The sequence below is a fragment of the Choloepus didactylus genome, chromosome 23 (assembly GCF_015220235.1).
Source record: "Choloepus didactylus isolate mChoDid1 chromosome 23, mChoDid1.pri, whole genome shotgun sequence".
Classification (NCBI taxonomy): Eukaryota; Metazoa; Chordata; class Mammalia; order Pilosa; family Megalonychidae; genus Choloepus; species Choloepus didactylus.
Window position 1 is genome coordinate 12,114,377 of NC_051329.1, and position 21,339 is coordinate 12,135,715.

A 21,339-nucleotide genomic window follows, 5' to 3' on the forward strand; every position below is an offset into this window, starting at 1 on the left:
GAGCTAGTCTCCATCACCTTCCCACAAACTTGCTGGCCCCTTAGCCACCTTGGCGTGTCTTCTCCATCTTGCCAGGATGCCTGCCTTTTTCACTTGTACCCATATAAATCCTTCACCTATTTCAAGCCTCAGCTCCTCCCAGAAACCTTCTTTCAGTCAGTTTTCATGGATCTCATTTCCTAAATTCCACACTATATAAATTAATTACACACTTAATTATAGATTCGTCTTGTGCTATTTACTGCTGCTTCCTGTGTCAGAACCTGTTCTCCTCCAGGCAGTATGTCTTTTTAATTTGTTTTTCTATTTATATTCCACCTTGTTGGAGGAAAGGACGGAAGCTGACTTATCACAAGCACCTGGAGGGAACCATAACTTGTATTGGTTTGATCCCTCATGGTGTTTTGTAAGTGTTGGGTGATCTGTCGGGTCCTTTTCTGGTGATCAATTTCCAGATGCCCGTTCACTCCTGGGCGGTGCTGTAGACTCATTCAGGAAGAGCAGCCCCAAACCCACTGCAGAGAAATGTGACAGGCTGTGCGGAGTGGTGGCAGGAAGTGGGTACTTTCACTCACCTCTGGTGCCGGGTAACACTGCAGAGTCTGCACTAAAGAGAATTGAGTGAGAAGTGGCAGTGTTCCTCAGCAGAGGACAGATGCCAAAGGAAAACAGAAGTGCATTCAGACCGGGTAGAAGGACTGGTTTTGGAGCCTGCCAGGTGGTTACTGCCCTCTTAATACTTATTCATGGCCTCAAAACCAGAGAGACCATATGTCTGACAGCCTTTCTCAACTCCCTTCTCTCCTCTAGGAGGCAACAGCCATGAGTAGGGTGGGGGTAAAATATTGGGAGCTTTTACATTTTTGTTTATTATTAATTTTTAAAGAAAACTTTTATTATTAAGATTTTCAAACATAGTATAACAAGCCCCATTTTCCCCAACACCCAACTTTAGTACTTGTCAACATTTTACTAATCTTGTTGTCTCCGTTTCCTACTCCTCCCCTGCCCTGCCCAGTACTTAACGCCCTTGGAGCTGTCTGTAATGGTCAGCGGCCCTGCTGCTCAGAGCAGTGCAGGTGCAGTGGTGGCTGAATGGCTGCTGTGGCGCATGGCGGGGTGCATGACTTTGCTGACTTGTAGCTGCCTGCGTCTCTCCTTGATCCTGTTCCTCCACTTTCATTCATGAAATTCTAGTCAAGAGCCAGGTTCAGTGGTTTTCAATCAGAGGACTTTGGAAACCTGCCAGGGATTTAGGGATGCAGCTGTGGCACATAAGCTAGCCAAGGTGGGGAGCAAAGATGTCAACTGGCTGCAAATATAAGGGATTGTTCCGCACATTGTTGATAGTATCCCTCTTCACTCCGAGATGGACGACATGGATCAGGGATTAACCTGTTCTTGATGTTTTCTAAGGTTTACTAGCTTGAGGCAACCTTTGACTCATGCATTCAGGTGACTATAACTTGCCATTTGCCACTTGCCCCTGGTCCTTTTTTATTTTTTGTAGGTTTATAGAAAAATCAGGCAGAAATTACATAGCTCCTATATAACCCCCTCCACCACCACCTCCCACTCACAGTTTTCCCTGTTATTGATATTTGGCATTGGTGTAGGTAGTATCATTGTTAAAAATTGATGAAACACTATTATTATAATTATATGATTAACTATAGTCCATACTTTACATTAGGGTTCACTGTGTGTTTTTTTTAATTTTAAATTCAAGTAATTTGTAGTATACAACTTAAAATTTCCCCTTTGAACCACGTTCAGAAACTCCATACCAGTTAAGCATTAACTCTCCATTCTCTACGTCTACTCTGGCCCCTGGTAACCTGTCCAGTTTTCTGATTCTATGAATTTGTAAATTTAACTTAATCTCCTATAAGTGAGATGATACAATATTTATCCTTTTGTGTCTGGTTTATTTCACTCAACATGGTATCTTCAAGGTTCATCCATTTTGTCTCATGTATCAGGACTTCATTCTTCTTTATAGCTGAATAATATTCCATCATATGTATATGTTACATTTTGTTTATCCATTCTTCTGTCACTTAACCATTCTTCTGTTGCTTGACACTTGGGTTGCTTCCATCTTCTGGCAGTTGTGAATAAGACTGCTATGAACACAGTGTGCAAATATCTGTTCAAGTCCCTGCTTTCAGTTCCTTTGGGTATGTATCTAGAAGTGGGATTGCCGGGTCATCAGGTGATTCTATACTTAATTTTCCGAGGAACTGCCATACTCTTTCTACAGTGGCTTCACCATTTTACATTCCCATCAATAATGAACAAGCATTCCTATTTCTCCATATCCTCTCCAACACTTATTTTCTGTTTTTTTTTAATAGTAGCCATTCTAGTGGGTATGAAATGGTATCTCATTGTGGTTTTGATTTGCATTTCTCTAGTGACTAATGATGATGAGCATCTTTTCATGTGCTGATTGGCCACTTGTATATCTTCTTTGGAGAAATGTCTCTTCACATCTTTTGCCCATTTTCTAATTGGGTTGTTTATCTTTTTGTTGTTAAGTTATAGGATTTCTTTATATATTCTGGATATTAAGCCCTTATCAGATATGTAGTTTCCAAATATTTTCCCCCATTCTATAGGTTGTTCTTTTACTTTCAGTATGAAATCCTTTGATGCACAAAAGTTTTTAATTTTGTTAAGTTTCATTTATTTATTTTTTCTTTTGTTGGTGTAAAGTCTAAGAAACCATTGCTTAACACAAGTCTTGAAGATGGTTCTCTATGTTTTCTTCTGGGAGTTTTAAGTTTGGTTTCTTATATTTAGGTCTTTATCCCATTTGAGTTAATTTTTGAATATGATATAAGGTAGGGGTCCACCTTCATTCTTTTGCATACGGACGTCCAGTTTTCCCAGGCTTGGGAAAGAAAAGAGACTTTTCTTTCCTCTATTGAGTGGACTTGGTCTGCTTGACAAAAAGCAGTTGGCTGTAGATCTGAGGGTTTATTTCTGAACTCTCAATTTGATTCCATTGATCCTTATGCCAGTACCATGCTGCTTTGACCACTGTAGCTTTGTAATATGCTTCAGAGAAAGAAAGTATGAGTCTTCTGGCTTTGTTCTTCCTTTTCAAGATGGTTTTGGCTATTTGAGGCCTCTTACCCTTCCATATAAATTTGATGGTTGGCTTTTCCATTTCTGCAAAGAAGGCTGTTGAGATTTTGATTAGGATTGTATTAAATCTGTAAATAGCTTTGGGTAGAATTGACATCTCAACAATATATTTAGTCTTCTAATCCCTGAACATGGACAGTCCTTCCAATTATTTAGGTCTTCCTTGAGTTCTTTAAGCAATGTTTTGTATTTACAGTTGTTACATCTTGTTGAATTGACCCCTCTATCAGTATATCATGACCTTCTTTGTCCCTTATACAGTTTTTGACTTAAATTCTTATTTTATCTGATGTTAGTATAGCTATCCCAGCTCTCTTTTGGTTACTATTTGCATGGTGTATTTTTTTCTATCCTTTCACTTTAAACCTTCTTGTGTCTTTGAATTTAATATGAGTCTCTTATAAGTAGTACAAACAGTATATTGGAGCATGCTTTTTTTTTTTTTTAATCCATTCTGCCAATCTCTGCCTTTTCCTGACATTCTTTAGTTCTTTCTCTGAATTTTCCTTTATTTCCTTGAATATACTGAGGATCATTTTTTTAAGTCCTTGTCCTATATGTCCAAAGTCTGGACATCTTCATTGATCATTTCTGCATTTTTATCTTGTTTCTTTGCATGGGTCACCATTTCCTGTTTCTTTGTTTGTCTTGTAATCTTTTGTTGTACACTGGACATTTTAATGTTTTAAAGTGTTACTTCTAGGATTTAGTCCATGAGTTGTCTGTTCCTTAACCTTGTATCCAGTTAGTGATATGACAGATTTCCTTGAGTGTCAGGAGCTAACAAAAAAAACAAATAAAAGCAAAAAAACAAAAAACAAAACCTTTCACTGTCTTTCCAGATTGGCTCTGTGTTGGCTGATACTATCCTTCCCAGTTTAACCCTCCTATCAGGTAGATCATCCCAAGATGAACGTGAAGTTGCAGAGTCCTTTCTGTCTCTTCTGAACCTGAGTCTTTTCCAAAGCTTGTGGAATTTCTAGTGCCCCTTCTATTCACTGTAAGTACACTTTCTCCCCCTTCTGAGTGCTCTGTGGTATTACTTAAAACAGGTAATCCTTTGCTTCTGGCTGCTTTGACTTGTTTCTTACACTGATTTAGCTGTCTTCAAGCTGCTTCTTCCTACAGGGCAAGTTCTGGGAGGGTGAACGCTAGAGGAGTGCCCTAGTATAGTCTTTCAGGTTACTCTACTCCCTCTGGAACAGGGTGAGAGACTACCATGGGAGAGCAGGCCGTGTCTCCACTCCATACCAGGGACATGGGTGGGGAGAGAGGGTAACAAGTGTGCCACAAACTACTCCCACCAATTTTTTAAAGCTGTATTTTCTTGACTCAGCACTTGCCAAGTTTCTGCACCCCTTTAACTGTTTTCCAGCGTTCTGAGGAAGATGGCTCTTTCCTAGTTGTTCAAAGATTCTATGGGGGAATACATCCCGAAGCGTCTTACACCATCATTTTGGTCAACTGCCCTCTGGTACTTTTTGAGGGTTCATGGTTTAGTGCAAACCCTTAGATTGTATTACTCCAGAATACTGGTTATCTTGCAGCCTCTGGCCCAGATTTATTTGTCCCTTTTTCTCCCAAGCCTTATTATTAGTGTCCCTGCCAAGGCAGGTGGAGGATGCAAAAGGAGACACAGTGCCTTTCAGCTTGACAGGTCGTTAGCAGCCTTTTGTACCCCAGGGATTGCTGGTGAGAGGGAGCATGATGGAATTGTAATCTCCTGGAGGGTAGGGCTTGGGGATGTTTTCTCTCTTCTCTGTCTCTTTTGCTGGGTAGGAAGTGCCCCTTAGCAGATGATAGTTGATTGTCATGGCTGCAGTTGGGGAGCCTCTGCAGGCAGCATGGAAAGTCAGACAACTTCTGGGTGCTTTTTATTTTCAGTCTGACTCTAGATGGACGAAATGTGATTAGATAACTTGTGCCGCAGGCACATTTGAGACTGGGCTGATGGGCACTAAGGAAGGAGCTGAAGGCGAGATGTACCGTTAGTCATTATTAATCCATGACAGCTGCCAGTTGCCGGCAGTTAGCGCCTGATTGCGCCTGAGATGCAGGGGCTTGGGGCCTGTCCTTTGTGGAAGTCTCTAGACTCAGAGGCCTGGCTTATCCTCGCGGCAGAGGCAGTTGGGAACTTTGTGCAGGCTAAGGGAAGCCCCTGCAGACCTGAGTGGATGGCATTATCAAACACCATGGGTACTGATGAGGATGTCCCTGGCCTGGAGCTCTGAATGTAGTCTGGCCAAGGTCTGCTTTGGGTGTGTGATGACTTGGATGGTACCCCATCACAGTAAATAACAGGATTAGCAGATGAGAAAGGTTTTTTGCTTTTAAACATTATTTAGTCTTTTGACACAGTCTAGGGGAGTCTCAGTATGGTACTCATGTGCCTTTAACCTCTACCTCTGACACTTGCCTGTCTCCCCTTTTCACAAAGTCTCAGGCCTGCCACAGTATCTGGGTAGAACTGGATAATATTTTGTTTTTATTATATTCTTTTTTCTGGTTACCTTCTGTATATGGCAGGTGATACTGGTTTTCCTGTGTGCTAGTAATATGAAGTTTCCTTTTGAAATACATCTTAGGAAGGGGAAAAAGAGGAGGTGAGTTAAAAAAAAATAAGTGATACAGCAGCTGTTGTGCAGAGATGGTAAAGTACCTTGAAGGTGCTTTTCATAAGACTGAAGATTGGAAACTGCTGTGCTAGTATTTTGCAAAAAATGTTTTTCCTTTATATTGAAATCTGGGTTAACAGTGTCAGAGTAGAATTTTAAGTGTGGGACCTCTCATGCTGAGCCCAGCACTGGTGGTGAGCTCTGCTTTGTGTGTCCCCTCCCTCCCTCACATCCTCATTCAATCTTCCAGCACACACATTTTTTAATGCTTTATTTTTATTTTATTTTTTTTGTTAGAGAAGTTTTAGGTTTACAGAAATATCATGCATAAAATATGTAAAATACTGAGTTCCCATATACCACCCTGTTATTAACACCTTCAGCAAATACATTCTGAGTGCCAGGCCCATGCTCAGGGCCAGACTGGTTGCTGGTGTAGCAAGGTGGTCCCTGCTCCCGAGCTGTTCACAGACTGGCAGGGAAGACAGACTCAAAAAGACATAACTTGAATTTAGTGTGACAGGTGTGCCCAGCGAAGGAGGTGTTGCACACAGTGGGACTAAGCACTGCGTGGCACAAAGGAGGATGTTCTTTGCTTTGCTCCTCCTTCCAGAGAAGGAACTTGTGAGATGGGTCTTAAAGAATAAAAAAATCTTAGTATTCACTAGGTGGTCAGGGCAGGGAAAAGGAGTTCTAGGCAGAGGGAATAGCACATGCAAGAGTATGAAGGCATGAAGAAGTCTGGTGAACTCAAGACTCACCCTGATGTCCATTTTAGTATGCTGAATTATAGAGAGTGTTTCTCAAACTTTAACGTGCATTTGAATCACTTGGGGATCTTGTTAAAATGTGGATTCTGATTGAATAGGTTTGGGGCAGGACCTGAGCTCCCAGTTGATGCTGAGGCTGCTGCTCCGTAGACCACACTTTGAGTAGCCGGAGTGCAGAGTTCCCATGACAATAATAATTTCATAGCAGTGGCCAGCATCTGCCTTGTGCTTAGTTGTATTTCAGGCACTGGGATCTCATTTAATCCTTGCAGCAACCCTGGGACATATGTACTATGGTTATCCGATTTTACACTTGAAGAAACTAAAGCACAGACCTCGGTGAGTAACTTGGCCAAGACTACATGACCAAAAAAGAGCAGTCAGGCATTCAAACTCAGGGCTTCCTGGCTTCAGCTTTGCTCTTTACTAGTCCATTCCACAGCCTGAAGGGAAACAGAAGAGGCTGAAGTTAGAGGTAGGCTGGACTAGCTCAGAGATGAGATGGCCTGGCCTGGTATGAGTTCCAAAAAGCTGGGACTTGAATGTAGAGAGAGAGCCATGGAAGGTGATTAAGCAGGAAAGGGACTGGGTCAGATTTGCCTTTTATAGAGATTGCTATGGTCATGTGTCCTCCACGAGTGAAGCATCGTGTGAAGTTTGGTTCGAAAGTGAAAGTTTGAAGGCTGTACTGCCAAGTTCGTTTTAAATCAAGAAGCTAATTATTTCCTATGATCCCCCCCCACAATGTAGAATTTTTTTTATTGTTGTTTCTATTCACTTGGTTGATTTTTAAGTGACTGATTCAGTTCATAGTGTTTGAACTTCTTTTTGATCCTCATCTTAATAACCTATTTGAAAATCAAGAATGGTCCGTCTTTCTAGCATAGCAATATTCCTCCGAAAGACTGGTTCACACTTCAAAGGAAATGCTAGCTCTAAGATGGCAGTGGCTTTAATTATTTAATCTGAGATTGTTTTTTAACTTGAATGACTGTTTCATTGTCAGATATATATAAATTGCTTTTTATTATTGTTCCAGGTTTCAGCTAGCTAAACACTTTGGTTATAATCTGTATGTCAAGGTTGAATATTGCATTTTGAAACTGAGAGTCAAATACCAATTTAAAATTACTGCTTTTATACCTGTCTGTGAAATTCAGATAAATGAAATTGAAATATACCAGAGCTGCTGTGTTGTGAAATATTGACTCTGTCTATTGTAGAAATCTTTAAGGGGTAAGCATTTTGGCATTGTATATATGTGTATATATATATACACACACACAAACACACATATATTGTTTTTTTCTTTTCAGATTGCGTTTTACTTTCTTGATTTGCTCATTTGCTACCCATTATTTATCCAACTTAAGTCTTGCTTGAGAAGAGGCACTTTTTATAATTTTGAAAATGAAACCTACACCTTGAACATGCTTCGGCCCTGCGTGTCTACCTTCCTGTCTGATACTGCAGCTGGCCCTCTCTCTGTGTTGGTACTCTTCCTTTGGGACCCACCCCACCTGTGGCTGCCTGTCTTAGTCTCTTCCCTTTCCCTGCAGAGATGTCCTTCTTGACTACTTACTTCAGGAACCCAAGCATTCTCTTCCTCACTCTCCAGCTTCAGTCCTCCTTGGATACATTTAATCTTGGCAGGGTTTGCTAGAGTAGGCATAGGGAGCAGATGTCTGTGAGGACAAAGGCTGGCTGCCTATGGCCCTAATGTGGATTTTGGTGTAAGAAGGCTCTGGAGCCTTGTGTGCCCACGATTCAGTGGCACCAAAAACATCTTTACTGCCTACTAATATCTAAATTTGAGAACCAACTTATGGCTTTCTTTGAATGAATCAGTGGTACAGCAGGCATATCATAAAGTCCTCAAGAGAATGGTTCACATCTATCATTTGTATACGTATTCTCTGCACCAGTGCTCATTGGCTTTCAGTCTTCTTTTTTTTAACTTTTTGTTTTAAAATACTTTCAAACTTACAGGACAGTTATAAAATTAATACAGAGAGCTCTAACGTACCCTTCTCCTCCAGATACCCAGATCCACCAATTTTAACATTTTATACCACATTTGCCATTTTTATTTCCCTCCCTCCCTTCCTCCTCTCTTCTCTCTCTCTTCCTTCCCTTTCTTCCTATATGTTCACATATTTATCAACTGATTTTCTGAACACTTGAGTTTGGGTAGTATACATTATGCTCCTTGAACACTTAATACTGCCATATACATATACTAAAAACAAGGATATTCACTTATGTAACTTCTGTAAGTGCAGTTATCATTCAAGAAATTTAACAGTGATAGAAAGCTTACAAACTATATTCCAATTTTTTCATATGTTCCAATAATGTACCTTTGAGCCTTTTCCCCTCCCTTGTTAGAGCCCACCCAGGATCATGTGTTGCATTTAATTGTCATTGTCTGTTTAGTTGCTCTTCCGTCCTTTCCTTTTTTTTAAATTGTGGGACCATATATACAATGTAAACATTTCCATCTTAACCACATTCACAGTATTGTGTTGCCCTCACAACCTTCCATTACTAAAACTTTCCCATCTCCCCAAACAGAAACCCTATATCTACTACGCATTAACTCCCGTTCCCCCAACCCCTACCCCTGGCAACCTATATTCTAATTTCTGTCTCTATGAGCTTGCATATTCTCCAGTATTTTAGTGTAGTTACCATGGGGCTTAAATTTAACCTCTTGAAACTATAACAATCCCATTTGCTTTGGTACTAACTTAACTTCAGTAGTGTACACAAACTGTGTTCTATACCTCTCTATTCCCTTACCTTTATGTAGTTCTCATCACAGTAGCATGTGTATGCATTGTGAGTACCAAACCACTGATTTCTTATTACATTTTATGCTTTTACAGTTTAGCCTATAGGAAGTAAAAAGGGGAGCTACAAACCAAAAGTAACAATAGTATTGGCATTTGTATTTACCCCTTTATTACATTTACCTAAGATCTTTATTTCTTCATGCAGCTTCAATCTATTATCTGTTGTTCTTTTCTTTCAACTCTGAAGAACTCTCTTTAGCATTTCTTTTAGGGCAGTCTAGTGGTGGTGAAGTTCCTCAGCTTTTATTATCTGGGAATGTCTTAATCCCTCCCTCATTTTTATTTCTTCCTTCATTTTTTTTTCTTCCCAATTCAGTTTTTTTGGGATATATTCGCTTACCCTACAATCATCCACAGTGTGAGAAACAAGCACTATTCCTAAAAAGGAATAAACGCTCACCCGATTGTGGAGAAGAAAAGAATTTATTCACGGTCTTGCAAGAACGGGCACCAACCAAAATGTGGGGGTTGGCGCCCAGAACAATAGACTCAGCAGTATTTATTCCCTACCCCTAACCGCAAGTTCCTCCCCTGTTTCTCCATTGGCTGGATACTTCAGAGGTTACATTCTATTCGACAAGCCTAACTAGCCCGCGCAAATTTGAAACATGCAGCCTGCCCAAATTGGAAACATTTGAAATACGTTTCCTGCGCAAATTTGCAATATTAGGAACTGTTGGAACAAATCTCCACCCCTGACTATAATGGTTATGCCCAGGCCTCTTTAGAGCCAGTCTGGGCTAGTTTGGTAACAGGTTATGAGGCTATTTTGGGAACCTCTATTCTGAGTCTCTACCTTGCAAGGATAGTAGATAGTGGGCGGATAAGCAGGGGGACTGACTGTGGATAGTGGCGGATAAGCAGGGGTACTGACTATGGATTACAGTTTGTCTTTTTAACCTTCTGCCAATTCCTTAACTGCCCCACCCTGCAAGGCACACCTGTCCTGTGTGAAAGCTAAACTTAACCTCATTCTCACACACAGTGTACAATTGGTTGTTCACAGTACCATCATATAGTTGTGCATTCATCACCAAAATCAATTTTTGAACATTTTCATTATTCCAAAAACATAAAAATAAAAATAAAAATAAAGAAGAAAGCCCAAAACATCCCATTCCCCCCATCCCCCCTATCATTCATTTAATTTTTGTTCCCATTTTTCTACCTGTCTGTCCATACATTGGATAAAGGGAGTATGAGCCACAAGTTTTTCATAATCACACAGTCACACTGTGTAAGCTACATAGTTATATACTCATCTTCAAGGATGGAGGCTACTGGGTTGCAATTCAACATTTTCAGGTATTTCCTTCTAGCTATTCTAATAAAGTAAAAACTAAAAAGGAATATCTATATAATGCACAAGAATAACCTCCAGAATGACCTCTCAGCTCCATTTGAAATCTCTCAGCCACTGAAAACTTGTTTCATTTCTCTTCCCCCTTTTGGTCAAGAAGACTTTCTCAATCCGTGATGCCAGGTCCAGGCTCATCCCCAGGAGTCATGTCCCACGTTGCCAGGGAGATTTACATCTCTGGGAGTCACATCCTGCATAGCTGGGAGGGCAGTGAGTTTACCTGCCCAGTGGGCTTAGAGAAAGAGAGGCCACATCTGAGCAACAAAGAGGTTCTCTGGCCTCCCTTGTTTTTGAAAGACAGCTTTACCGGCTATAGAGTTCTTGAGTGGCAGTTTTTTGCTTTCGGCACTTTAAGTGTGTCTTTCCACTTCTTGCCTCCATGGTTTTTGATGAGAAGTGGTACTTAATCTTATTTAGGCTTCCTTGTATGTGACACATTGCTTCTCTCTTGCGGCTCTCAGAATTCTATCTTTGTCAGTTGATAGTTAGATTATTACGTAATACAGTGTTGATCTATCCTGTTTGGAGTTTGTTGCATGATTTGGATGTGTATGTTCATGTCTTTCATTAAATGTGGGAAGCTTTCAGTCATTATTTCTTTGAATATTCTCTCGGCCACTTTCTCTTTCTTCTTCTGGGACTCCCACAACACATACATTGGTATGCTTGATCATGTCTGTTCTGGTTTGCTAATGCTGCCATTTTGCAAAACACCAGAAATGGATTGGCTTTTATAAAGGGGGTTTATTTGGTTACAAGTTACAGTCTTAAGGCCATAAAGTGTCCAAGGTAAGGCATCAACACTAGGATACGTTCACTGGAGGATGGCCAATGGAGTCTGAAAACCTCCGTTAGCTGGGAGGGCACGTGGCTGGTGTCTGTTCCCAGGTTGCATTCCAAAATGGTGCTCTCCAAAATGTCAGTGTCAGCTTCCAGTGGCCCTCTTCAAAATGTGTCTCTCAGCTGCAGCAGCAAGCTCCTTCTGTCTGAGCTCTTATATAGGGCTCTAGTAAACTAATCAAGGCCCACGTTGAATGGGTGGGTCCACGTGTAAATGGAAATTATCTAATCAGAGTTATCACCTACAGTTGGGTGGGTCACATCTCCATGGAAACAACCTAATCCAAAGGTTCAAATTTAATCAACACTAATACGTCTGCCCACACAAGGTTGCATCGAATAACATGAAATTTTGGGGGACATAATACTTCCAAAATGGCACAGTGTCCCACAGGTTCCTCAGGCTTTGTTCATTTTTCTTCATTCTTTCTTCCTTCTGCTCCTCAGATTGGATGATTTCATTTGTCATCTTCAAGTTCATTGGTTGTTTCTTCTGCCAGTTCCAATCTGTTGTTGACCCCTTCGAAGGAATTTTAATTTTCTGTTACTGTGGTCATTAGCTCTGTTTGATTCCATTTCATAATTTCCATCTTTCTATTGATACTCTCTTTGAGTTCATCTGTCATTTTCCTGATCTCCTTTAGTTCTTTGTCCATATTTTCCTTTGGCTCTTTGAACATATTTAGGATCATTTTTTTAAAAAGTCTTTGTCTAGAATGTCCCAGGTGTGATCCTCCTCATTGATGGTTTCTAAACTTTAATCTTCACCTTTGCCTGGGCCATAACTTCCTGTTTCTTTGTATGTTTTATAATCTTTTGTTGAAATCTGAACATTTTGATATTTTAACATACTATCCCTTGAATTTAGACTTTGAAGCATCTGTTGTTTAAGCTTGTATCCAGCTAGTCTTATCAGAACTTTCCTTGAATGCCTGGCACTAACAAAACAAAGAAAAAGCAGCAGCAAAAAAAAGAGGAAAACACCTTTCTCAGTCTTTGCAGACTGGCCCGTGTAAAGTATGCTCCTTCAGGGCTTATCTGTACAGTGAATTTAGAGAATAGTCCTACGCCAAAGTGTAGGAGCTTCCCTGGGCTTTCTGTACATGCATTTCATTTTGGGCATCTGCCTGTGGCCCTAGGAAGTCCCCCTTTAAACAGATACAAATGTCCCCACTTCTCCAGGAAATAGTTTCCTCACAGTCCCAGGCACTGCCCCAAGCAGCAAGACTTGAGTGCTCTCCCGCAGCATTCTGAAGGTGAATGCTGTGAGCTGCGTTCTACGTGCAGTGCAAGTTCTGGGACAGCAAGTCCCTCAGGCTGCTACCAGAGACTTTGCAAGATGTACAAGCTCCCAGTTTGTGCACAAGGGTTACTGTGCTCCCTCCAGTACTGGAACCAGAGACTTGCACTGGGAGCCTGGGCCAGCTCCACACTGAGTCAGTGAGGGGGGCAGGGGGACATCTTTCCACTTTTAAGAGACTTTTTCTTGATTTAGTGCTCGCCTTGTTACTTCACTCCTTTAACTGTTTTCTGGAGCTTTGAGAAAGATGTTTCTACCAATTCTTGCTGGTTGTTCCAAGTTTCTATCGGGGGACAGAGCCCAGAAGCGTCTAACTCTGCCGTCTTAAATAGGGCAGACATCTTTCATGCTCAATAACTGTTACCTTAAAAATGCTTGTCTTCTTGTATCCTGTTTATTTAGTGTAGAAGATTTAGAAGAAGAGAAAAACAGGTAATCTATCGAACAAAGAAAAGTCCTTCATCTTCTCATTACCCTGAGGAAAAAAAAGTCAGCATTAATTTTTGTGTGTATTTCCTTCTGCCGTTTCTTTTACACATAAGTGAATGCAAACCTGTGGTTTACATCAGACATCAGACATCAGACACTGTTTTGGATTTTTGACTTTTTGTTTTTCACTTAACACCTACTTTGATCATCTTTCCAAGACAATAAATATTCTAGCACATCTTTTTAAATGTCTGCAGTGTTCCTTTGTCTTAGTGAACGATGGTTTTATTCAGGCAATCCTTTACCCTTAGACATTTTTGTTGTTACTAATGATTTTTGCTACAGTTGATACAGAATTAAGATGAACATTCTTGTTGCTTTTGCACATGACTCTGAGCATTTCCTGGGACACATTCTTTAAAGCAGCAGTGATGAACCTGGGCCTGTTTTTTAAAAAGCTTTTGATGCATGATATTTACCTTTGTTTCTCCCTAGACACTACAGCAACAGGAGTGCAAACTTCTCTACAGCCGAAAAGAGGGTCAGAGGCAAGAAAATAAAAACAAAAATAGATATAAAAACATCCTGCCTTGTAAGTATCAATATTCTGCTCAGTAATAGGAGTAATAGTCACTCTTCGAGGTTTTGATTGCCAGTGTTCCCATAACATCTTCTGGGGCATGTGCCCTTTTCAGCAGCTCAGAGGCCTTAGCCTTTTTTAATTGTTTAATTAATTATCTTTCCAAGATAATCCACTTGTTGGGGTTGATGACCTCATTCCCCAAGATCCTGTGATACTGATTACAGGAGGCTTTGTCTGTGGTTGTTTCCTTCTGTTAATGAATTTTCTGTCTGCCTAGGGGTAATAATCTCCAGGACTGAGATCCCCCCAGCATCAGGCCATAAGCGTCACGGTTCCCAGGCTTGTCTCCGTTTTCCACGTCAAGTGGCCATGGGGCCAGGGCAACATACGCCTCCTTTCTGGGACTCAGTTCCCTCACCTGGGAAACAGACAAGCACCTCCTGAGTGGTCTCCCCACTGCTCCATCCTCTGATGCCCTGAGCTACTGTTACTAGAGAGGAGGGTGCATGCTCTCTATTCATGAAGCAGTACCTTCTTTAAAACCCAGATGCTGCTCAGCAAAGCCCAAGTTGAACCACCAGGAAAAAGAGGCTTGATAAAATGAAGACCTTAGACAAGGGCCCCAGAAATGGCACTAAACACTAGTTGTAGCTCATCTTTCCTCTCTCATCTCTGGGGCCAACTCTCCATCTTTACGTCAGTTAATCCATATCATGTTCACATGCAGCAGGCTTTCTTATTATCTCCATTTTATAGGCCATTTTAGCCAGATAGAATGCAGGGGTCTCAAGAGTGACCTGAGCCAGGCAGGCCGCTGGGGGGAAGGGAAGAAATATTTAGAACTTCTCATTATTTTTATGTTTTATCTAAAAAAAAAGAAAAGAATACATTTAATCTGGCATACAAATTTATGGCAGTGCATGCATAACTTCTACATATGTGCAGATATATAATTGTTGGGGTACATGATCAAATTTGGAGAGCATTGCTCTAATACCTCATCAGGTCAGAGCCATTTTATCAGTTATCGTAAACCCATTCCTTGTATGTGTGTGCACGCACTTGTACGTGTGTTTCTGTTTGTGTATAGTATAGTCTTTCTGCCTATATATACATATGTATATATATTCATGGCATACATGCATATCACTTCTATATGTGTATTTGTAATATGTGCAGGTGAATATGGGAGAAACTAGAGACATTTATAATACACAGAGAAGACAACCAGGAATTTGTAGAAAAGCAGTTTGAGTCACAGCTTGGTTCTGATACCTTGGGGAAGCCTCTTCCTTTTTGTGTCTAAGTTTTCACCTCTGCTCAGGGGGTCTAATTAGTAAGACACAGGGATTAGGAAAAGATGAAGGGAATAGTCACATGCAGTGTCTAAATAAGATATTGTGCCCCTTTCCCCCCGAAGATCCCAAATAGTTCCTCCTAATAATATCTAATTTCCTTTAAGATAGGGAGTCTGAGGTAAAATTACATTATTCTATGAAGACAGACAACTATATTACTAATTCCCATTGTAAAACACTTTGCTCAGATTTTTATACCAATCATGTACTTTTGTACAGAATTTATTGATACTATCAGAATCTTACCTTCTAGGTTGCTTGTCTATTAATTAGATATTGTATTAGTTTTCTATTGCCGAATGTCAAGTTACCACAAAATTTAGCAGCTTAAAACAACAGTTATTATCTCACCAATTCTGTGGGTCAGGAGTCTGGGAGTGGCTTAGCTGTGTGGTTATGGCTCGGGGTCTCTTAGAAGATTGCAGTCAAGTTCTCGGCTGGGGCTGCAGTTCTTTGGAGGCTCAGCCCGGGGAGAATCCAGTGCCAAGTTCATGCTTGTGGCTGTCAGCGGGCTCACTCCTCACCACATGGGCTGCCTCACGAATCTGCAGTCTTTTAATAACCTAATCTTTGAAGTGACTTTTACGTTCGCTAAGTCCAGCCCACTCTCATGGGGAGGAGTATCAAAGAGTTAGCAGGCATATCTTTAAAACCACTACGGATACTGAGTTTCATTTTGCTTCAGTTTTTAAAAACGTTTCATTATGGCAATTTTCAAATGTACTGAAAAGTAGAATTGTATAAAGAACCCCCATGTACCTGTCACACAGTTTCAACAATTATCAGTCTATGCTCAATCTTGTTTCATCTGTACTTTGATCCATTTCCCCCCTCCCTAGATTATTTTGAAGCAAATCTCATCATGTCATCTGTGCATCACTCGTCTTTTTCTTAAATAAAAAAAAAAACACATTTTGTTTAGAGATATTTTAGACTCATAAGTTATAAAAACAGTACAGAGAATTCCTGTGTACCCTTTCCCCAGCTACCCCCAATGATAAACTCTTACACAACCACAGTACATTATCAAAACCAGGAAATCACATTGATGCAATACTGTTAATTGAACTACAAACCTATTTGGTGCTTTTTTTATTCTTAAGGAAAGCATTATGGGGCATCATGTTGTGCTGTTCAGATTACTGTTGTGGTCATTTGTGGCTTAAATTTTTATGTGGACTACAATGAAAATTAACTAGGGCTTGGAGTAGGTTGAGAATTAACTGATTTGAAGAGTTTTGCTTTGAGGCGGCCTGAGTAGTTTTGTGACTGTAGTTTCTCTCTCTTCCAGTTGATCACACCAGGGTTGTCCTTCACGATGGTGATCCCAATGAACCTGTTTCAGATTATATCAATGCAAATATTATAATGGTAAACTTTGTTTTTCGCATTCTTTTCTGACCACACAATTGCTGACCTATTATTATATTTTAAATTCTTGCTTGCGTTATGAAAGCAACTTTCAAATGTTTGAAGATTGTTCTTCCTAAATTTCTAGCCTGAATTTGAAACCAAGTGCAACAATTCAAAGCCCAAAAAGAGTTACATTGCCACACAAGGCTGCCTGCAAAACACAGTGAATGATTTCTGGCGGATGGTATTCCAGGAGAACTCACGAGTGATTGTCATGACAACAAAAGAAGTGGAGAGAGGAAAGGTATAACACATACTCTTCTTTTCTGATGAAATGTTTGTAAAGTATTGGACATGTCAGGTTAGCAATGTTAGGAACTAAATAAACAGATTAAGCTTATTCTAACTGATCCTCTAGTGAAAAAAGGAGTAGAAGAAATTTGATTATGATTTGTTTTGGTGGTGTTTTCTTTTGCTTGGGGTTCATTGAGCTTCTGAATTTTGTGGATTTATAGTTTTCTTCAGATTCAGATCATTTTCAGCCATTATTTCTTCAAATATGTCCCCCATCCCCTACCCAATCTGGGGACTCCAATTACACATATATTAAGCTGCTTAAAGTTGACCCAGAGTTCACTCTGAGGTAGTGTTCAATTTTTTGGTCAGTTTTTGTTTTCCTCTTCTGTGTTTAATTTTAGATGATTTCTCTTTGCTGTCTTTAAGATAGTGTTTTCTTTTGCAGTGGGTCATATGTTGCTTGTCCTATCCAGTGTATTTTTCACTACTGATGTATTTTTCTTCTCTAGAAGTTTTGAGTCTTTTTCTTCTTCTATGTCTCTCCTTAACATTTGCATACTTTTCTATACCTTTTGAACACATGGAGTATATTTATAATAATGTCTTTGTCTACTAATGTCCTTGTCTGTTCTAATGTCCTTGTCTGCTAATTATATTACATATGTCATTTCTGAATCTGAGTCTTTTGATTTTTTTCTTCATCATATTTTCATATATTCTTGTCTCTTCACATGCCTGGGCAATTTTTTATTGGATGCCACATAGTGTGGATTTTATGTGCTGGATTTTTTTTTTTAAAATTCTTTTAATTTTGAGCTTTGTCCTGGAATGCAGTTATTTGGAAGAGTTCTGCTTTTAAGTTTTGCCACGTGGGACCATAGTAGCCATTGATCTAGGGCTAATTTGGCTGCATTGCTGAGGCTGCGTCCTTCTGAGGACTCACCCCAATGCCCTGTGAATTATGAAGTTTCTTGACTTTCTGTTTGGTGTGTGAACTATTCTTAGCCCTATATGAGCTTTGGGAATTGTTTCACCTACTCCTTTTTGGTAGTTCTTTCAGTTTCCTCACCCATATGCACTGTTGACTACTCAGCTAAAGAGCACCTTCTGCAGATCTCCAGAGCTGTCTCTCTGTTCAGCTCTCTCCTCCCTGTTACTCTGCCCTGGAATTACAGCTGGCTTGGCCTCCCTGAATTCCAAACTCTTGTCTCCTCAACTCAAGGAGACCTATGGGCTCTGTTTGATTTCCTGTTGCCTGTGCTGCCACCTGGAAATCTCTCCAGGCAGTAAGCCAGCGCAGTCACAGGGCTCGTCCCATTTGTATCGCTACTCTCAGGGATCACTGCCCAAGCTGCGTGCTGTCTAATGTCTGAAAACCATGTTTTTCCAGTGTTAATCATTCTTTAAAGTGGGAGATTAATTCAGTCCCTGTTACTCCATTGTGTCTGGAAACAGAAGTCAAAAAAGGGACTATAAAAAGGTCTAACCTTCAGGTGATCAGTGTACAATTTAATAAACATTGATTTCAGTGGTCATATAACTACATCTATCATGATTTTAATCATTTAAAAATTAATTTGAATTATCCCAACAATACATTCATGTAAATATTCGAACACATTTATAGTTAAGGTTAAAGCAGGCTTTGTTGCCACCCCTCATCTGTTTATAAAAGTCCCACCCTCCAAGGTATCAGTTTGATTTATATTCTCCACTGTTTTCTCGGCATTTACATACATAGATGTACCTATAGAAATATATAGTACTATTTTCTGATTGAAAAAGTGCTTACATATGTTAATTTTATTCTGCATTTTGCATTTTTTACTTTTCACTAAATATATGTTCTAAATTCCTCTGTTAGTCTGTATTGGTTTATGTCATTCGTTTTAGCAACTGCATAGTATTCCATGGAATGGATATACCCTAATTTATTTAACCATTTTGTCCTTGATGGACATTTAGGTTTCCCAGATTTTGCTCTTACAAACAGTGCCAAAGAGAACAATCTTGCTCTTGCCCTTGCCCTTGTGTGCATGTGATGAGTGTTTCTCTATGCTAGATGTCAAGAAGAACGATTGCCAGACTTAGGGTATGCATGTTTCAAATTTTAATGACTTTGACCCTGCTGCCCTCCAGAGGGGTTGTCTTGGTGTGCACTCCCACTGGCAGTGTGTGTATAGTACCCATCTGCCCACGCTTTTCACGACACTTCTGTTTTTTAAATTGTCACATAGCACATCTACCACACACCCCACACTGACTTGCCTTTGAAATGAGAGGTAGACAAATCTCATTGAATATACAAAGTTCTATGTGTATTATTCCAAAGCAGGCCTATCCATGTGGGTTTTTAATATGGAAAAGTTCTCTGTTTTTGTTTTGTTGTAATCAAGGTTCTTTTTTGGATATTCTTTAATTGGTTTATATAAGAATCACATGGAATCCAGCAATAATATCTGTGTTAAACCTTAGACAGATTGGTGATTTTTGGATTTTTAGCCCTCCTAATATAATTTTCATGTCAGTTGTGAAGGCTCGTTTGATTTTATAAGATTTTTGTTATTGTACTCCTTGTATTCTTTGTTGATGCACTTGTGAATACCTTTGAGCCAGCTCTGGTCATTGTGAACAAAACTTTCCTCTAGCAGCTGCCTACAGTAACATTATGTGTTACTGAATTAATGGACATATTAAAACATTTTCATAGTTTCTGCTTCAGGCAAGTATTAACCTGTTTCAGAAGAGTATGGAAAGGAAAACCGAAGCCCTCTGGGTGGGTTGATGCCTGACACTGTTTGTAGGAGGCTGCATGTCTTCACAGGACTTGGTGACTGTAAAAAGAGGGTTCTCGTGTCATTTCAGAGGAGTCAGTATTGATCCCTTTCGGAGGGACAGCTGGAAGCCTCTAGAACAGGCAGATACCAGGCTGAACCACTCTGCCTACATCTCACCACCTCTCCTCATCAGTGCCCACGTTTCCATTCTTCCTCTTCACTTTTGTGGGGAGCATGATACAGAGGGCTTTTGTGTTCTCGACAGGTCTTTCTGACAACCTGTTCTTGTTCTCTTTCCCCTTGCTACACTGGAGAAAAACCAGACTGTGGTCTCCCTTTGCTTCCCAGGCTAGCCCTTACGTTTCAGCATTTGTTTACCAAGGTTTACCTGAGAGTTTGGGAAGTTGAGAGGAGAGCTCCAGCAGTTTGCAGATGTTTAAAGTCAACTAGAATGTTCTTTTCAGAGTTGTGATATAATTTTTTGCTCTCTTTCAGGTTCTCTGGAGTGGTCTCAGATTGATTGGCCAGTAACAGCATTGAATACAATTAATATTAGAAGTGTTTATTTGGGGAAAATAAAAAATATATATATCAAATCTCTCAAAGAGGTGTTCATATCTGCAAAGTACTGGGAGAAGTTCCAGAACCACATTAACCATGCCAAGCAAAAAAGTTGCACCATTCATTAACTCTTCTGTTGAACTTTCTGCCTATCATGGTTTTTTTTTCTTTGAATTCGTAATTGAACTTTGATGAAGTCTGTAGTTTTATAACTTATTTCTAGTTTTATAACTGTAAATTTCTAATATATAAAGTTTAGGTTTTTATGTCTTGGTAGTTGTGGAGAGGAAGTGGCTGTGGGTGACTTCTCCCAGGAAAAAAAGGCAATAAAAGCATTCTCTTTGCAGGACACATTGCCAAATGTATACAAACTCATCTTTCGTTTAGCAAAATGTCTTCCTCATTGGCAGCAAAGAAAATTTTCTTGGTGCCATATTTCCCAGTCTGCCTGCTCTTGGAGCCAGCAGCTGCCGCAGACTTGGCAGTCTCAGGCACCCAGTTAAGGGAAGCTGACGTGTGTAGTAGGTATCAAATGGATCTGGATATAGAAAGAGCAGCTGGTTCAAGGCCCCATAGGCTTCCTCTCTGTGATAGTGTTATTCACACTTGGGTTAGATAAGGCTTCTAGTCCTCCTACACTGGTGCGGAAAGGAACCAGACAGTCTGGCTTGTTGGGCAGCCTCTCCACCTCCAGAGTCCTTGCTTGCCTTCCCTACAGGGTGACTAGCAGATCTCTGGAATTCAAAACTTAGTGACTGCTACCCTCGTACTGATTGGTACCCTTCTCTTTGTATCTGTTTGGGTTTGCTAAAGCTGCTGGAATGCAATATACTAGAAATGGATCAGCTTTTACAATGGGGGTTTATTAGTTCACAAATTTACAGTTCTAAGGCCATGAAAATGTCCCAGTTAAGGTATCAAGAATGATACCTTCTCTGAAGAAAGGCCAGTGGCATCTGGGGTTCCTCTGTCACATGGGAAGGCACATGGTGACATCTGCTGGTCCTTCTTCTCCTGGGTTCTGCTTCCGAAATGGCTTTCTCCAAAATGTCTCTGGGCTTCTGTCTTTCTTAGCTTCTCTCAGCTCT

General features: G+C 40.2%; 1 protein-coding gene across 2 annotated transcripts in view; it reads left to right on the forward strand.

Annotated features, from left to right (window-relative positions):
- Window positions 1-21,339, forward strand: part of PTPN11 (protein tyrosine phosphatase non-receptor type 11) — a 96,486-nt gene that overhangs the window by 50,736 nt on the left and 24,411 nt on the right. For both annotated transcript variants that reach the window (XM_037816810.1, XM_037816811.1), the window contains exons 7-9: window positions 13,818-13,914; window positions 16,555-16,634; window positions 16,762-16,920. In XM_037816810.1, the coding sequence (XP_037672738.1) occupies window positions 13,818-13,914; window positions 16,555-16,634; window positions 16,762-16,920 (336 nt within the window). The remainder of the gene's footprint in view (window positions 1-13,817; window positions 13,915-16,554; window positions 16,635-16,761; window positions 16,921-21,339) is intronic.